Raw genomic sequence first — 14,196 nt, 5'->3', positions numbered from 1 at the left:
GCAATTTGGTTTAAAATCACACTTATTGTCTACGAAATCGCAATCCCAAACGCACCCTAAGTATAATTTTTTACATAAATAAATAAGCGGTCAAAACAAAAACTTACTAGATTTGAAGATTTGAAAACTGAATAAAATAAAACCGGTGTACCATGCAGGATTTATTCTCTACTTCGCATTTTTACCCAAACCTTAAATGGAGAGCTTTCATGATTTAAAAATGAATGATGAGTTGAGACTTCAGTTTTTTTGGCTATTCAAATCAGTGCTAAATTTGATCTGACAGGGAATCGCATGCTCTTGTCCAACATAAAAGCCTAACCTAAAAGCTTCATACATTCTCTTTTCAATATTCATAAGAGTTATACGAAGGTTGATACATCGCAATCTCACGGAACCTTCCGTAGTCAGTGTCCCAAATGTACCTCCTGACTCCTGTATGCCAGCTCGGAAGCTTACATCTTAAGAAACTTCAAGAATTCCGAGCCACTCGGTTCCTTGATATAATAAAGTAATAAACCACCACCTTAAATAAATTAGTTCAGCAATAAAATATTTAAATTACTAGATATGCTGGCTTATCTTGGGCTCTCTTCCTACCAAGACATCAATGAGTCATAAGCCATTGCCATTCTTCACTGGTTGAACACGATTTGCCTGCATTCATAAAAGTAAACGACCATGCACCAACAAGCGCAAGCCTTGAGAGAGAGAGAAGAGACTAAAAGGGACTAGACGTCACAACATAAACAAAATATACAACTTTAGATGCTGTAAAATCTAATCTAAACTATGAAATGCTTCGTCTTGTTCTGAGTCGTAAGGGCGTGGGTGTTCAAAAACAACTCCATCCAATCACCTTCATTAATATTAGATGGCATTAGGCCGGCAGGTAAACTCTATAGACAAACCTTCCAACTTACTATAAAGTTAACCCATCTTTTGAACAAGAATAACCCAAAACAAAACAAATAATAAAATAAAAAAGCCAACTCCTGCTTCATTGGGTGGCTGCGCTACCAATCTCAACTATATTTTTCCAATGACGCTTTACTGAGTTGAAAGACAAAGATAGAAGAAAAGCCACCTCCCCACTTCCACAGGTTGTTGAACTAACCACTGACAACATGATCCACTTTCTACCCAATAAGGACACTAACTCCCTTCAACATTCTCCAGCCGTAAACGTCTCTCCTTTACTGTTATTACCTCTAATCTTCATCTACAGGGCATTGTAGTCTTCCCGTACCAACCGAAAATATCCCAAGTATAACTTACAAAACTGTAAATCACTCGGCCGTGCTGCAAGATAGCCACCTCAACAGCAGCTGAATGTCTACATAATATGGAGTTCAGCTACTATCTACACCCAACACCAGTCAATCAGGCTGATTTATTGTCCACTGTTTTGGCATTGAAGTAAGCAGTTATTGCCTTCAACTTGCCATTTAAATAGTTCTTCTCAACCTGAGACCAGGGACCTCAGAATTAGCAATAAGAATATGAAATGTTACTAAGAAAAAAGAGAAACGCCACGTACACTCCCTGACGTGGCAGTAAAAATCACTATTATATCAAAAAATCAATAGTGATTTTTACTACCACATCAAGGAGTTTGCACTTGAGAGTGTGGGAGTGAAAGTATGTGTAACATTTATCAACAACAAAAATTGGAAGTCCAAATTAAATAGTAATACAGGCTATCAGTAAGGGTGGGGCCAGACAGCTAAAAGATGCCAGTAAATTCCTTTTTTATGGCACAATTAGGACTTGAACAACACTCAATTGACATCACAAGAGATAAGTAAAAAACAAAGTGTCCAATTTTTCCATTTATCATCAGGTTAACAGCAAAAAAGTAATGTAAAAATATTCTTTTTTAGATAACTAACATATATAAATCTTAAGGACGAGGTGCACTTTGGACAAGATCTGGTCATTCATTTTTAATGAAACTAAAGGTCCAAAGCCAATTTCTAAAATAAAGACGCAGAAAGTTGATCCATCACTATTCATTAACAATGATTATGAGGGATGAAAATTGCCATCTTGAAGGTGCTAGCTAGCCTAGCTAGTAAGGTTTTTGGGTGGGTACCAAAAATCTTGGATCAAGTCCTGCCTTCACCAAGGACAGAGATTAAGGCCATAGTGGCCTTAGCTAGCTAGTAAGGTTTCTGGGTGGTGCTACCTCCGACTGTGTAGCCAAAAGGCCTTAGTGGCCTCCTATGGACCAAAATTATGCCATTTCATTTTAAAATTGATCTTATGTTACCATTTCAGTGATCATTAGGGAATGGAATTTAACACTGAAAGATATAGAAGCTTAAAATGCAATCAAGCATTTCTAAAAGCACAAGCATCCAAATGCAACCTGTGCCCAATGATCACATTCTACAGTAGCCGACTTTTATTTTTTTTAATATAAATATATAAGTAAAAAATTGTTATTTTGTGAAACTTCTACACAGAGGATAGAGTGACACCGGGTCTACTAAGTACTCATAAGAGAAATCTCACTTAATAAACAAAATTAGTACCTCTAGTGCCCAAGGAGGATGAGAAGATAAACACAACTCTGCCAATTGGTTGAAATCAACATTTCGTGGCAGAAACATAACAAGTCTGGAAGCAATTTTCTTTGCAGTGTTAAACAGAAAATACCTGCACGATTACACATCAAAGCAGCATGAAGTTAACAGCTGTCTTCATGCTAACCTAACGTCCAACTTAGAAAGAAAAAACTTACCCATCACGTGGCTTTAGCATTGTCTTGATGTCATAAGTCTGCACTTTGGCATAATCAGGTCCCCCCCAAGGAGGTGATAGGAAAACCGTGTCTGCCTGTAGCACCAAAGCAACGACGCTGAAAACAGTGAAAATTTTGAAAAACCAAAATATAAAAAGGACATATAAAGACATCTTAAAAGTGAGCATCAATTATCAAGCATAAAAGTACATGTTTCGCATTTCAGTAGACTATCTAAAATTTAAGTAGCATAAAATAATAATATCTGGGATGACTACTGCCCACCTGAAAGAAGTTTTCAATCATCACCAGTAGGGGTCAGCCACATTGTGTACAGGGGAAAAACATAATTTTGAAAGCAATATATATATAAAGGTCATCTAGATACGGTAAATACGAGGGCAAAGCTCGAGATTCTTTGCACCACATACTGGTCAGGCCTAATCTGGTACGCTGAAGCCACCAGATAAATCAACAGACCATCTGGGAATGATTTTAGTTGGAGGACTCTTAAACATGAAAGATGATGGGATTAACCAGTATGAGGAATTTTGATCTGTAACACAGCTTTAAAAACAAATATTCACTACCAATCGGTTGCAGAAAGAAGTTCATTGTACAAACAACAGAACTGCTTGAACCTTCTTAACTAATTATCTTAAAGGATGCTCCTCAATATACACATGTTAATGCCCTAAACTCAACCATACCTTACGTGCCATTACTTCACTCTTCAAAACTGTTCCATTTGTATGAAAATGTACAACACTATTTTCAGGGAGTATAACTTCAGTCAGGTCATGGCATAAAACAAGGCTTTTCGGCCCACCGATAAAAAATAGACACGTCATCTAAGAACAAAAAAACTCAAAAAATTTAACTGTTGCTAAAACACTGGATCATAGCAAATGCCCCACCCATTTCTTGTGAAAACCTCTCAGACCTGTTAAGAGTCCGTGCTTCGGAACATCTCCGCCCACATCCGGCAGGTGGCGCGGTCACCCCCGACCATTGGTGTGTGGCCGCGCGGCTACCCTCGAGGTCTAGGGGTGGCCTTCGAGCCAACCCTAGATGGATCTAGGGTTGGCCCGATGGCCACCCCAGTCCCCGGGGGTAGCCACACGGCCACACCCCAGTGGCCGGGGGTGGCCGCGCGGCTACCACTGGGGTTTGGGGTGGCCTTCGGGCCAACCCTAGATCCATATAGGGCTGGTCCGAAGGCCACCCCCAAGGCCGCGCGGCTACCCCCGGTCCATGGGGCGGCAGCGCGGCCACCCTCGAGGTCTAGGGGTGGCCTTCGGGCCAACCCTTCAGTTCGGGCTATTACTCACCGTCAGCCCAGGTCGACTCGGACTTCGACTTCGCCGGCCGGCCCATTGGTGGCGACTGCGGTTGTGCATCTGTGGCGGGTTGGGTTGGGGAGGTGGTGATGGGGAATGGGGATGGGGTTTCAGCTGAGCGGGTTGGGGTCTTGGGTAGCTTCAGTGTGGTGTGATTGGGTGTTTTCACCCTATAGTGCTTTAGTGTTCTAAACTGACGTGTCGAGTGCTTATTGGTGGGCAAAAATCTCTTGTTTTCTACCATGACCATATAGAAGGGGCTCTCATTTTCAGGTACATAATGCACTTCATTGCGGCAGAGCCATTCACTAACCACATTAATGATAATCTAAGCTCACAATCGCACCTTCCCCATGAGACCTAATTATCGTAGAATTACTATTGAGTACAAAAAACGGCATATCCTAGATTATATCTCTACTTTCTCCAACTTAAAATTGATAGTTACCCATAAGTATAACAGAGGAAGGAAAATAAAAAGAATATAATCCAAAGCATCATGCAATTTCAATGGATGAGCCATGATTAGACTTCTCACGCGGGGCGGGAAGGGGGGATGAAGTCTATAAATAGGAGGGCATTCTACTTCGTATTTCATTGATATATTAAGTGTATCATATAAAATTTACTGCTTTTCACTATTTTAATCGGATTTGCCAGACCACATAATTGTTATTATTGTTAATATATAGCAATTCTTATTTTCTTATACTGAGAAAATTTCTCCTTTTTTTTTCATTTATTTATTTGTTTTTCCAAACTTTTTAGGTCACCAAGTAGAAGCATAATGTATGCAATGAAACATTACAATTTGAGTCCTGAAAGTTTTGAACTCTTTTTTTTCTTTCTGATATATTTCATTTGCCCGGGTAAATAATCTAAAAGCTACAAAACTTATTTTCTTCAACATCCTAGATAAAAAGAGAGATGCTTAACATGCAGGAATTGAAGGATGTGGTTGACTTTAGTGGGGGTTGGTTTCTGTCGCACTTTGGCACCTTAACTAGCTACCTTGATGAAAAAATTAATAGCAACCATGTAGAGAAAGACATTATTTTATGAATATATCAAATCAAAGAGAACAAGCACATTTTCTTCCCCTTAAGCTCCTTAAGATTTTTTATTTTTTTTTAAGTAACACGCAGCCGATGGGACTTGAACCCACGACCTCATCCTCCACCTTGCTACAAAGGGAGGAGGTACCATTTGAGCTAAAGCTCATTGGTTTTCTTAAGAATTATGTTGTGTCATTTTCTTGTATTGCATCAAAACAATGTCCATCTAGTGTTAACCCATGTGGCTTTCATTCAAAAGGTAAGGGAGGCACGTATTCTCGATGATATATTCAAGAGGAAGAAACACTCCCACTTACCTCAGGCAAAATATAGACAATGTCAATCAGTGTGGCAGCAACTTTCACCACACAATAGAGGACATCAATCACTGTCAACGTTAATATGTTAAGAGACACATGCAATACCTTCAACTTTGGTGCCAAATTGAAGAAGTCACCCTTTATGAAATCTATGTGGTCATGAACTCCATAGATGGTAGCATTATGATGCGCATAGTCAATCTTCTTTTCATCAATATCAATTGCAGTGACATGCTTGCTCCTGGAAAATGACAAATAAAAGAAGCATAAATAATTAAATTTAAAATGCAAAGCAGAACTTATTGGAAAAGAAGTGCCAGGAATTTCCACCTTATCCCTCTACATATATCATGAATAAAATGATAGGGAAGATGAAACCTGAATCAACTGAAGGTATATAGAAAATATTTATAGAGGTACTTACAATCAGTTAACCTAGGTAAGAAACCAAACGGCAATAGTTAAAAATTTCAACAGGAACCCTATAGGATTTTTTGCTTTTTTTTTTTTTTATAAAAAAATAAAAAATAAATAAATAAAAGAAAGAAAGAAAGTACTACCACACCAGCATAATTCACTGGTGCAGATCTGGTCAACCTATATGGTATTAACTTAAGAAAAGTGCGAAGGGAAAATTTCCACTGCTAAAATCACAGAACAATTAACTTGACATTACCATTAGATGTGTCCACTTTTTGGGTAATGGCAATTATAATATCAAGTCTGAATCTTTCATTGAGTGAAGCAGCCCTCAGTAGCTCAGCTGTAGTTTCAAAGCTAACTTTTATTGTTCACTAAGGTTAAACACAGTTTGGAAGCATAAAATTGATTCTATTAATGTCAGAGTCTCATCAAGCTTCAGTCTTCAATCGGATATATAAATTGAGACTGCAATGGTTACATTGCAGTTTAAGATATCAACTAGGACAAATTTCATTTAGTGTTGACATGCGATCAGGAATTCAGACAGGCAATCAGAAACTGGGACAAATAAAGATCACTTGATGACAACATGAAATGCATTCAAATGGAAGGTGACTCATATATTATATTTCACTGTGTCCATGGGAAGTTCTAATTCCCTTCGACATTATGGAGCATCTGGAGAAGATCAAAGCACACTCAACTACATATAGAACTTTCCATTTTCAGAGTTATTACATTAGCATACAGTAGTAAATTAAATTCCATATAATTTTTTTTTTCTTTTATCTTCCATTTGGTAATTTACATGCATACCCGTCCACCTAGAACCCATGACCTCACCCGATCTCCATTCTTAAAAAGGGGAAGCTGTCATTTGACCTTGAGCTCATTCGTAAATTTTACTATCAAGTTGAAAGACAAGTGTAACATATCAGAATGTCTCTAGAGAACAATAACTAATGGGAAGACTTATGAAAGGTGTACATTCCCAGATGTACACATTAATCAACCCTCAGTAACAACAATCATAGAAAGGAAAGGAAAAAATCATAACCAACACTGCGAAAAAATAACAGCTAAAAAGGCATGTATAAGTTGAACCCTCAAAACATTGAGAAATAATAGTTCTTTTTTCTTTTTTAGAAGTAATCGAAATATCATTAAAAGCATAAGACACCCCCAAGGAGAAATAATAGTTTTAGCTTAAAGACCTCCAAGAACAGACACATGGTCCAAAATGCCACAGGCTTTCAAGTGAAACTTCATACAGAACTATAACAACCCTCCAGTTTACTCAAGGGGAGCTTTGAAATTATTCAAAATAAAGAAATCATAAAATGGAGTCACAATGATACTCGCCTTTGAGCAAATTGGATAGCATTCCCACCAACTCCAGTAAAACAGTCAACTATGATGCCACCGCCACATCGAGATGCATGGTGCCTAGCTATAGACTCTGGAGTGATAGAAAACCATCCTTCTTCATCCATTTTTACACCTTTATCAAATCTGGAGAAGAGTAAGTATCTCTGACACCAGTATTTGCCAATATCAGAAGAATATTCTCCGATAACTCCTTGAGATCGAAGCTCTGCATTATTTAACAAAGTGTTAACAATATTCCAAAGTACCAGAAACTATTATTGGCAATAATAGCACAAAACAGTCAATTATCTGGCAAATAGATCAAGCATACTCAACAGACAAACGTGGAAGTACACTAAATCCTCTTTACGGTGGAAAGCCAAAATCACAGACATGATCTTTTATTTTAGGATTTTTGGTTGCAGAACGCCAACCATATGTGCAAGCATCCAATCTATGAGAACGATTTTCTCAATTCTAAAATTAACTTTTTGCAGTGCCTCAAATAGGTAAGGATATTAGAGGATTATGAATTATCATTATCGCCCTCTTCACTTGCACACATCAGATCACACTGCAAAACAGAAAGCTTGATTCTTTGTAAAAAAAAAATTGCATGTTCAAATTACACAGCCCTGTCAGAATAAATTACAAAATTTCTCTTTCTTGCTTCACATATTAAATTACAGTAGAATGATCAAGATCATTAGAGCCTACATGGCACATTCTGATCAAGATGTCCAAGTTCTTTTTGTGACTGCGATTAGAAAACATTGTCTAGAACTAACATAAGCAACATTAGGTGAGGACAACACAGAATCATGCCCTTGTAAGGATGAATTTGGAAGACAAAAGAAGAAAACAATATGAAAATGAAAAAAAAAAAAAAAAAAAATTGATTACCCACGAATACAATTTTCACCAGAATCAGAAAAGTTAAGCTAGCAGCAGAAGTCTATCATGACCCGTTGCTTTAATCAATCAGTCCATTGTGAACTACCAGAGAGATGTTATCAATCATAAATCACTGCGCTGACAAAAGGAGAAATATCTAACTAGAAATTGGAAATGGATGCACACATAAATACAGGGAGCCAAAGGTGCCAGCTAGGTCTCAAGGCCTCATATCAGAGACGGAGGAGAGACAACCACCTTCAACAGAACTGCTGTGTCCAAGAGACAGGAGAGGGCTACCTCCCCTTGCATAGCTCATAGGCCCAAGTGACCTCAAATGAACCAGAGAGAGAGAGAGAGAGAGATTGAATCACAAACCTTCAATGTCATTGGACAATTTTCTTTGTCTCCGTGCTTTTCTCACTTTCTTTTTTTGTTTTCTCATGGAAGGGTCATCATGGGTATCTACCTTGTCAATCTTATCAGTTACGGTAACCACACTTCCCAAAGGCATATGACCACACTCATAAACTGCTTCAGCAAGTGTATTGGTCAAGCTGCAAGCAAGATTCAATGTTAGAACCCAAGTGGGCTAAGCTTTTAATATGAATGCTGAACCAGACACAATCATGACCATGCTTTTATATTCTACCTGCTAATCTCTAAGAGTTGAAAGGCTTCGTCGTCTTGGTTTACATCACAAGTGATGATCTTATTAGGTTTATCAAGTATATCAACACAATCTAGTTCATCAGGTCTATCGGCATATGTCAGTCGCAAATCACCAGTGCAGACCTCACAATTATCTGGCTGCTTGATTTTAATTCCTGAACTACAACCATAATTGGATACTATTCAAGTTCAGTGTCATCTAAAAGAGCAACATAAAAGCATAAATGCAGAAATTAACAGGCAGGCATGCATACACACACAAATGGAAGACTGAGTACCTGTCAATATGCTCTGGGGTGTTTGGTAAAAAGGATAATGTACTTTCATTATTGCAACTAGTAATCTCATAAAGTGCGTCTGTATGCTCAAAACTTCTGCTCGCAGTAGTTACAGCAACACCAGACAAAGAGTTGTCTGCACCAAGTCCAATCCCAACTGAGAGCTCATCAGGTATTTGAGCCCCTAATTTATCATTATTCATGGATTCCTCAAATGAGTGAGTTTTAGTTTGCAAATTACACACATCTGTTACCTCTTCACCAAACGTAACATCCATTTCAGTTTCCACAGCAATCAATTCATTCAGCTCATTATTGACATCACCATATGCTAGATGTTCCATCCCTGGGGGTGGGTACCATGTAGAAGCATGTGTTTTGATATTATAAAAATAGTTTCTCTCATAGAAAGAGTCCCAATAGACCATCCAATCCCCAAGATCATCATTACATTTACATCTGTTGGTCCCATTATGCTGAAGCAATTTTGAACAAACGGTACATGCAACTGAATCAGAAGCACATTGCTGCTCAGTGCTCTTATTATTTGAATTATTCTCATTTCCTGTGTCATAGCAAGAAGCTGATAAACCTTCTAAACATTCATATTCCAGTAATATCTCATTACATTCTTTCTTACTGTGGTCAAAACTAGCATCTATCAAACATCTTTGTGTAGAAGGTCCAGCATTCGAGTTAGTCAAATTAGCTGAATTTTTCATGTCATCCTCGAATAGAGTAGAACTGCTTAAAGAGTCACAACCCCGGCCATCACAGGATCCAATGTCAGAAATTCCATCAAAAACATGTTCCTTGTCAGCATCACAAGTGATCCCAGTTGAACTTGCAAAATCAACTCCATTTGAGGGGCATTGGGATATTTTGACATCCACTGCAACACCATAATTAGATGATTCACTTTGGCCCAGCATTGTCATAGTACATAAAGAACTGCTTGCATTATCATGAAAAATAATAGGAGATACAATCTCCCCCCCACTCACTTGAGATAATTCTATCGCTTTATCCTCAATATCTTGGTGACTATTAGAATGCTTCACACGTGTACCCTTTCTTTTGCCTTTACCCATTCCATTTCTCTTCTGAAAAAAAAAAAAAAATTATCACAGATAGGACGAAAACCTGGCAGTATCACTAGTAGTAAATAATAGTAGCAAGAATGATAGCGGAAAACGGTGATCTACGCAATAAGAGTGACGAGGCAGCCTCCAACAACTCCCGGTTCGCCGCATATAAGTTTTAAGTACTTCATTTTCATACTTAGGTCCGTTGGGGATTGCAATTACAAAACGTGTTGTTTGAAAAAATAGTGACTTCAAAACGAAGGTAATGAAAATGATTAGCTATGTGTTTGGTAAAATTTGTAAAAGAGTGTTGTTTTTGTCAATTGAGTGTTTGGATAACATTGGCACAAAAGTGTTGTTTCATGTACAAATTACCAATAAGGACATAATAATAAGACAAGAAAATAGCTGTACGAACTGTGACAACAAAATAGAATAAATCTAAGCCTAATAATTTTGCATGAACTTTTTGAAGCGTACAAGAGAGATCAATAAAGTTGAAAACTATATCTGATAGTTATGTTCTATGTGGAAATCATTCATGTCATATTACTGCTTGAGAAAGGACTGTCTTTAGTTTTATTTTTTTCTATGCAAAAGACAGTCTTTAGTTGCAATACAACGAAGTACTTCAACCCTAACCATTTAATGTTTTAAATAAGTAAATAACCTCATAAATATTTACACATTTCTTGAAAGAGAGAGAAGTGGAATGCAATTGTTGCTTCTCTCTCATGCAAATTGAGTGGACAAATAGCTGTTAAGTCGCAAATGGCAACAACAGTTTGAAAACTCTGAAACAAACCCAATGTGACATTAATGTAAAAGCAAGAGATTCCCACCAAAAAAGTTCCACCTAGGCGCACAACAGGCAAGAATATTTATGATTCAAAAGTATCCGAGGTTGCACTGAAGGCTCTCATTTCCCTTGGAATAGTATTTGGCAGACCAAGGCTCCCCTCGAGGTTGCTTATGCCTCATAAAGTCTTTTTTTTTAGCCGCTTCAGGTTATCTAGGGTTATGTCTAGACGAGTTATTGATTTACTTGCTTGTTGGTGGACTACTGGTAGCACCCGGAGTGCTGTTGTGTCGAAGGTGGTGCCTACTTGCTTATTGTGGTGAATTTAGAGGGAAATTAATAGTAGGAAATTTGAGGACCGCGAGAGGACGTTGGAGGAGATTCTATCTTTATTATTCTATACTCTTTATCTTTGGACAATGGCTTTTGATTACAAATTCAAAAGCATTATAGGTTAAATTTTATTATAATTGTTGGATAACCTCAATTGCTGTTTTTTAGTAATTACATGAGTTATAGTTTACTTCATTACCTATTTTATATAATTCATCTTATGATTTTAAAGATAAAAACCCCTTTCCAGACGTTTTTCGTTGGCATAAATATGAAATGCAACTAATCTTTGCCCTACCATCAACCAATTCCATCACCTCTCAAAGGAATAAACCTCACTTTTCACTAGCCATGCCCTGAACAGATTAGCCATACTCGAGTGCATTAATCTTAATAGGCACAACAAGGCATTGACCATAAGATAATAGGCGCAAACCCACCTCCTTGTTTGTGTGGAAGGAAAGAGGAAGCCCAAACTCATTCATCTGTTTGGTGAGCTCCATATCTTCTGGTAAAGTGCTATAATCTGAACAAGCAGCCCAAAAAAATATTGAAACTTAAATTCCACTTTAGACACATAACATTAATTATCATAATAAAATGTGATGCACATATGTGATCGAGATAATAGATAATAATCCTACTATTCAAGCACTAATTGTTAGTGCACAACACAGGAAATAATTAAAAAAAAAAAAACACAATGGGAGCGAGACAGATGCACTTGCCACTGGTTGTAGAAAGCATATTTGAACTGTTATCATCATTATCATCCTCAGCTGATTTCTGCTAATTCATTGAAGGAAGAAATAATTTAAAATAACAAACGATAAAATAAATAAAGACTTACAGAGAATACTAAAAGTGAAACTCGGAGAAACAAAGACTTACAGAGCGTCTGGGGAAGGATAGTAGCCCTTGTGGTGCCTCAATTGAACCATCGTCCCTGCAAAACAAGTTGAAAGAGAACGTGTTATTCCGCATCCGAAGGCCCTAAGTCGTTCAGATTCTTCAACGTAAAATGAAATCACGTCCTCATCTTTTGGCGTCTATACTGGTTTCTGTGTGTGTGCACGCGAGAGAGAGAAAAGAGAGAGAGAGAGAGAGACCAGAGATAGACTTGGGTGAGCTTGAAGAGAGAGCCGAGAGCTTTGATAGCAGGGCCTTGGCACTCGTGTTCGACAATGTCCATTTTGAAGAAAAGCTTGGAAAGGATTTGACCAAAGATGATTTAGGTCAAGAACAACACTACCAACTTCAGTTCCCGTTACGCTGAGTGATGGAACATCCAGACCCGGCGGATGCGCTCTGCTTTTATAGCGCGCTACGGTTGAACGGCGCGAGTTACACGGCCCCTTGAAAAATAAAAACAACCGAAAAATAAGAAATTATTAACTAGGAAAATCTATTAAAAACTTCATATTAGTCTTCCGACAATTTCAATTTCCTAAGTTTCATTTTATTTTACGTTTTTAAAAAATGTAATTTAAAATAATGATTTTAAAATGTATTATTTAAAAATAATAATTTTTAAATATGCAGTTAAGTATTTGATAAAATCACAGTTTAACATTTAAAATCCCCAATTAACCTTTAAAATAATGCGTTTTTAATAAAGCATCATTTTATCTACGATTTGAAAAAATAAATTTAAATCTGTATTTTCAAATCACAATTTTTAAAAATGCAGTATCCAAACAATTTATATTCTGCGATTTGGTTTAAAATCGCATTTATTATCTAAGAAATCGCAATTTTAAACACATCCCAAATGAATTTTTAAAACCGACGCTTCGGTCCTTAATTTTTTTTGTCTTCCAATTTTTACATTTACCACGCTGGATATAAACTTTATAATTATATTAGAGAAACAATTAATATTTTGTAGCTAAGTAACCCAACTATATATATATATATATATTTCAAATACAACATTCATTCATTAGTAGCATAGTTACAAAGAAAGATCAATAAAGGTGGGTTCTCAAACAATAAACTTGAACTTAAAAAAAATAAAAAAATAAAAAATAAAAAAAGGTACCAGAACACGAAACACCAGTCGGGAAATGAGGTTCTTGACTCTAAAGAGTCAAAAACTTTCCAGTTATTTTACTTTGAAGTTTTGAACAAAGCTAAAGATTAGACCACATAAAACGGATAAAAGTACCAAAATAGTGAAGGGCATGAACATAGCTCTCGAAAGAGCCATCCACCCTACCCAAAACCATAAATTCCGTAGGAGAAGTTGAGGGGCGGGGACTATTAAGATAAAGGAAACAACATCCCCCTTACAGGGGTTGGGGGAAGAGTATTGTTAATAACATAACGAAACTAAAGCTCCGTAAGAAAGGTTGTATAACAAGATACAACAAAAAAATATGTGGAGACCATAACCGAAACATAAGAACAAATACTAAAAACAATCATAGTAAAGCATAAAACAAAAAAACCAACAGATAGTAAAGCGGCGAGGAGAGCGGGCAAGTGAAGCCCAAATGCCGAAAGTCGATGTCGAGAGACGGGAACCACCACATAAGACTGGGTGAGAATAGTGGAAAGCAGGGGAAGACGAAGAAAAGAGGCCCACTCGACTATGTCTAGGGAACACGCACTTGTGAGTAAAATATACTCGCAAGCGCATGTGAGACATGCTCCGGTGTGTGATGTCCGGACAGCGACACGTATGACATCAGCTAGAAGCAGAGAGACCCAAGAACACAATGGAGGGGAGCATTTGAGGGTGGAACTTCTTGAAGTTGATAGATCTGATTTTGAAAAAACCAGATCCAAAAACATCAAGAGAGGAAATGGTAGCGTCAAGATGGATGGAGAAGGTGAAAAACAAACGGTTCGAGGTGGAGAACAAGCCAACGGTTTTGTTGG

General features: G+C 37.5%; 1 protein-coding gene across 1 annotated transcript; it reads right to left on the bottom strand.

Annotated features, from left to right (window-relative positions):
- Positions 1-769: 769 nt before the first annotated feature.
- LOC133867310 (uncharacterized) lies at positions 770-13,669 on the bottom strand. The gene is made up of 13 exons (XM_062304035.1): positions 13,355-13,669; positions 12,423-12,668; positions 12,205-12,259; positions 12,042-12,102; positions 11,754-11,839; positions 9,097-10,199; positions 8,799-8,978; positions 8,525-8,703; positions 7,247-7,478; positions 5,567-5,702; positions 2,747-2,841; positions 2,538-2,661; positions 770-1,467 (listed from the first exon to the last, which is right to left on the bottom strand). The coding sequence occupies exons 2-13, from the start codon at positions 12,503-12,505 to the stop codon at positions 1,384-1,386; spliced, it is 2,418 nt and encodes an 805-aa protein (XP_062160019.1). The 5' UTR covers positions 12,506-12,668; positions 13,355-13,669; the 3' UTR covers positions 770-1,383.
- Between the last annotated feature and the right edge of the window lie 527 nt (positions 13,670-14,196).

This window comes from Alnus glutinosa, chromosome 4 (genome assembly GCF_958979055.1).
Source record: "Alnus glutinosa chromosome 4, dhAlnGlut1.1, whole genome shotgun sequence".
Taxonomy (NCBI): Eukaryota; Viridiplantae; Streptophyta; class Magnoliopsida; order Fagales; family Betulaceae; genus Alnus; species Alnus glutinosa.
This window is presented reverse-complemented; position numbering and strand designations above follow the sequence as displayed.

Coding starts and splice junctions, on each gene's coding strand:
- LOC133867310 (XM_062304035.1), bottom strand. CDS start 12,505: ATGGACATTGTCGAACACGAGTGCCAAGGCCCTGCTATCAAAGCTCTC. Junction 2,662..2,746: donor ATGCTAAAGCCACGTGATGG/GTAAGTTTTTTC, acceptor GTAATCGTGCAG/GTATTTTCTGTTTAACACTG. Junction 1,468..2,537: donor ATCCTCCTTGGGCACTAGAG/GTACTAATTTTG, acceptor CCCTGGTCTCAG/GTTGAGAAGAACTATTTAAA.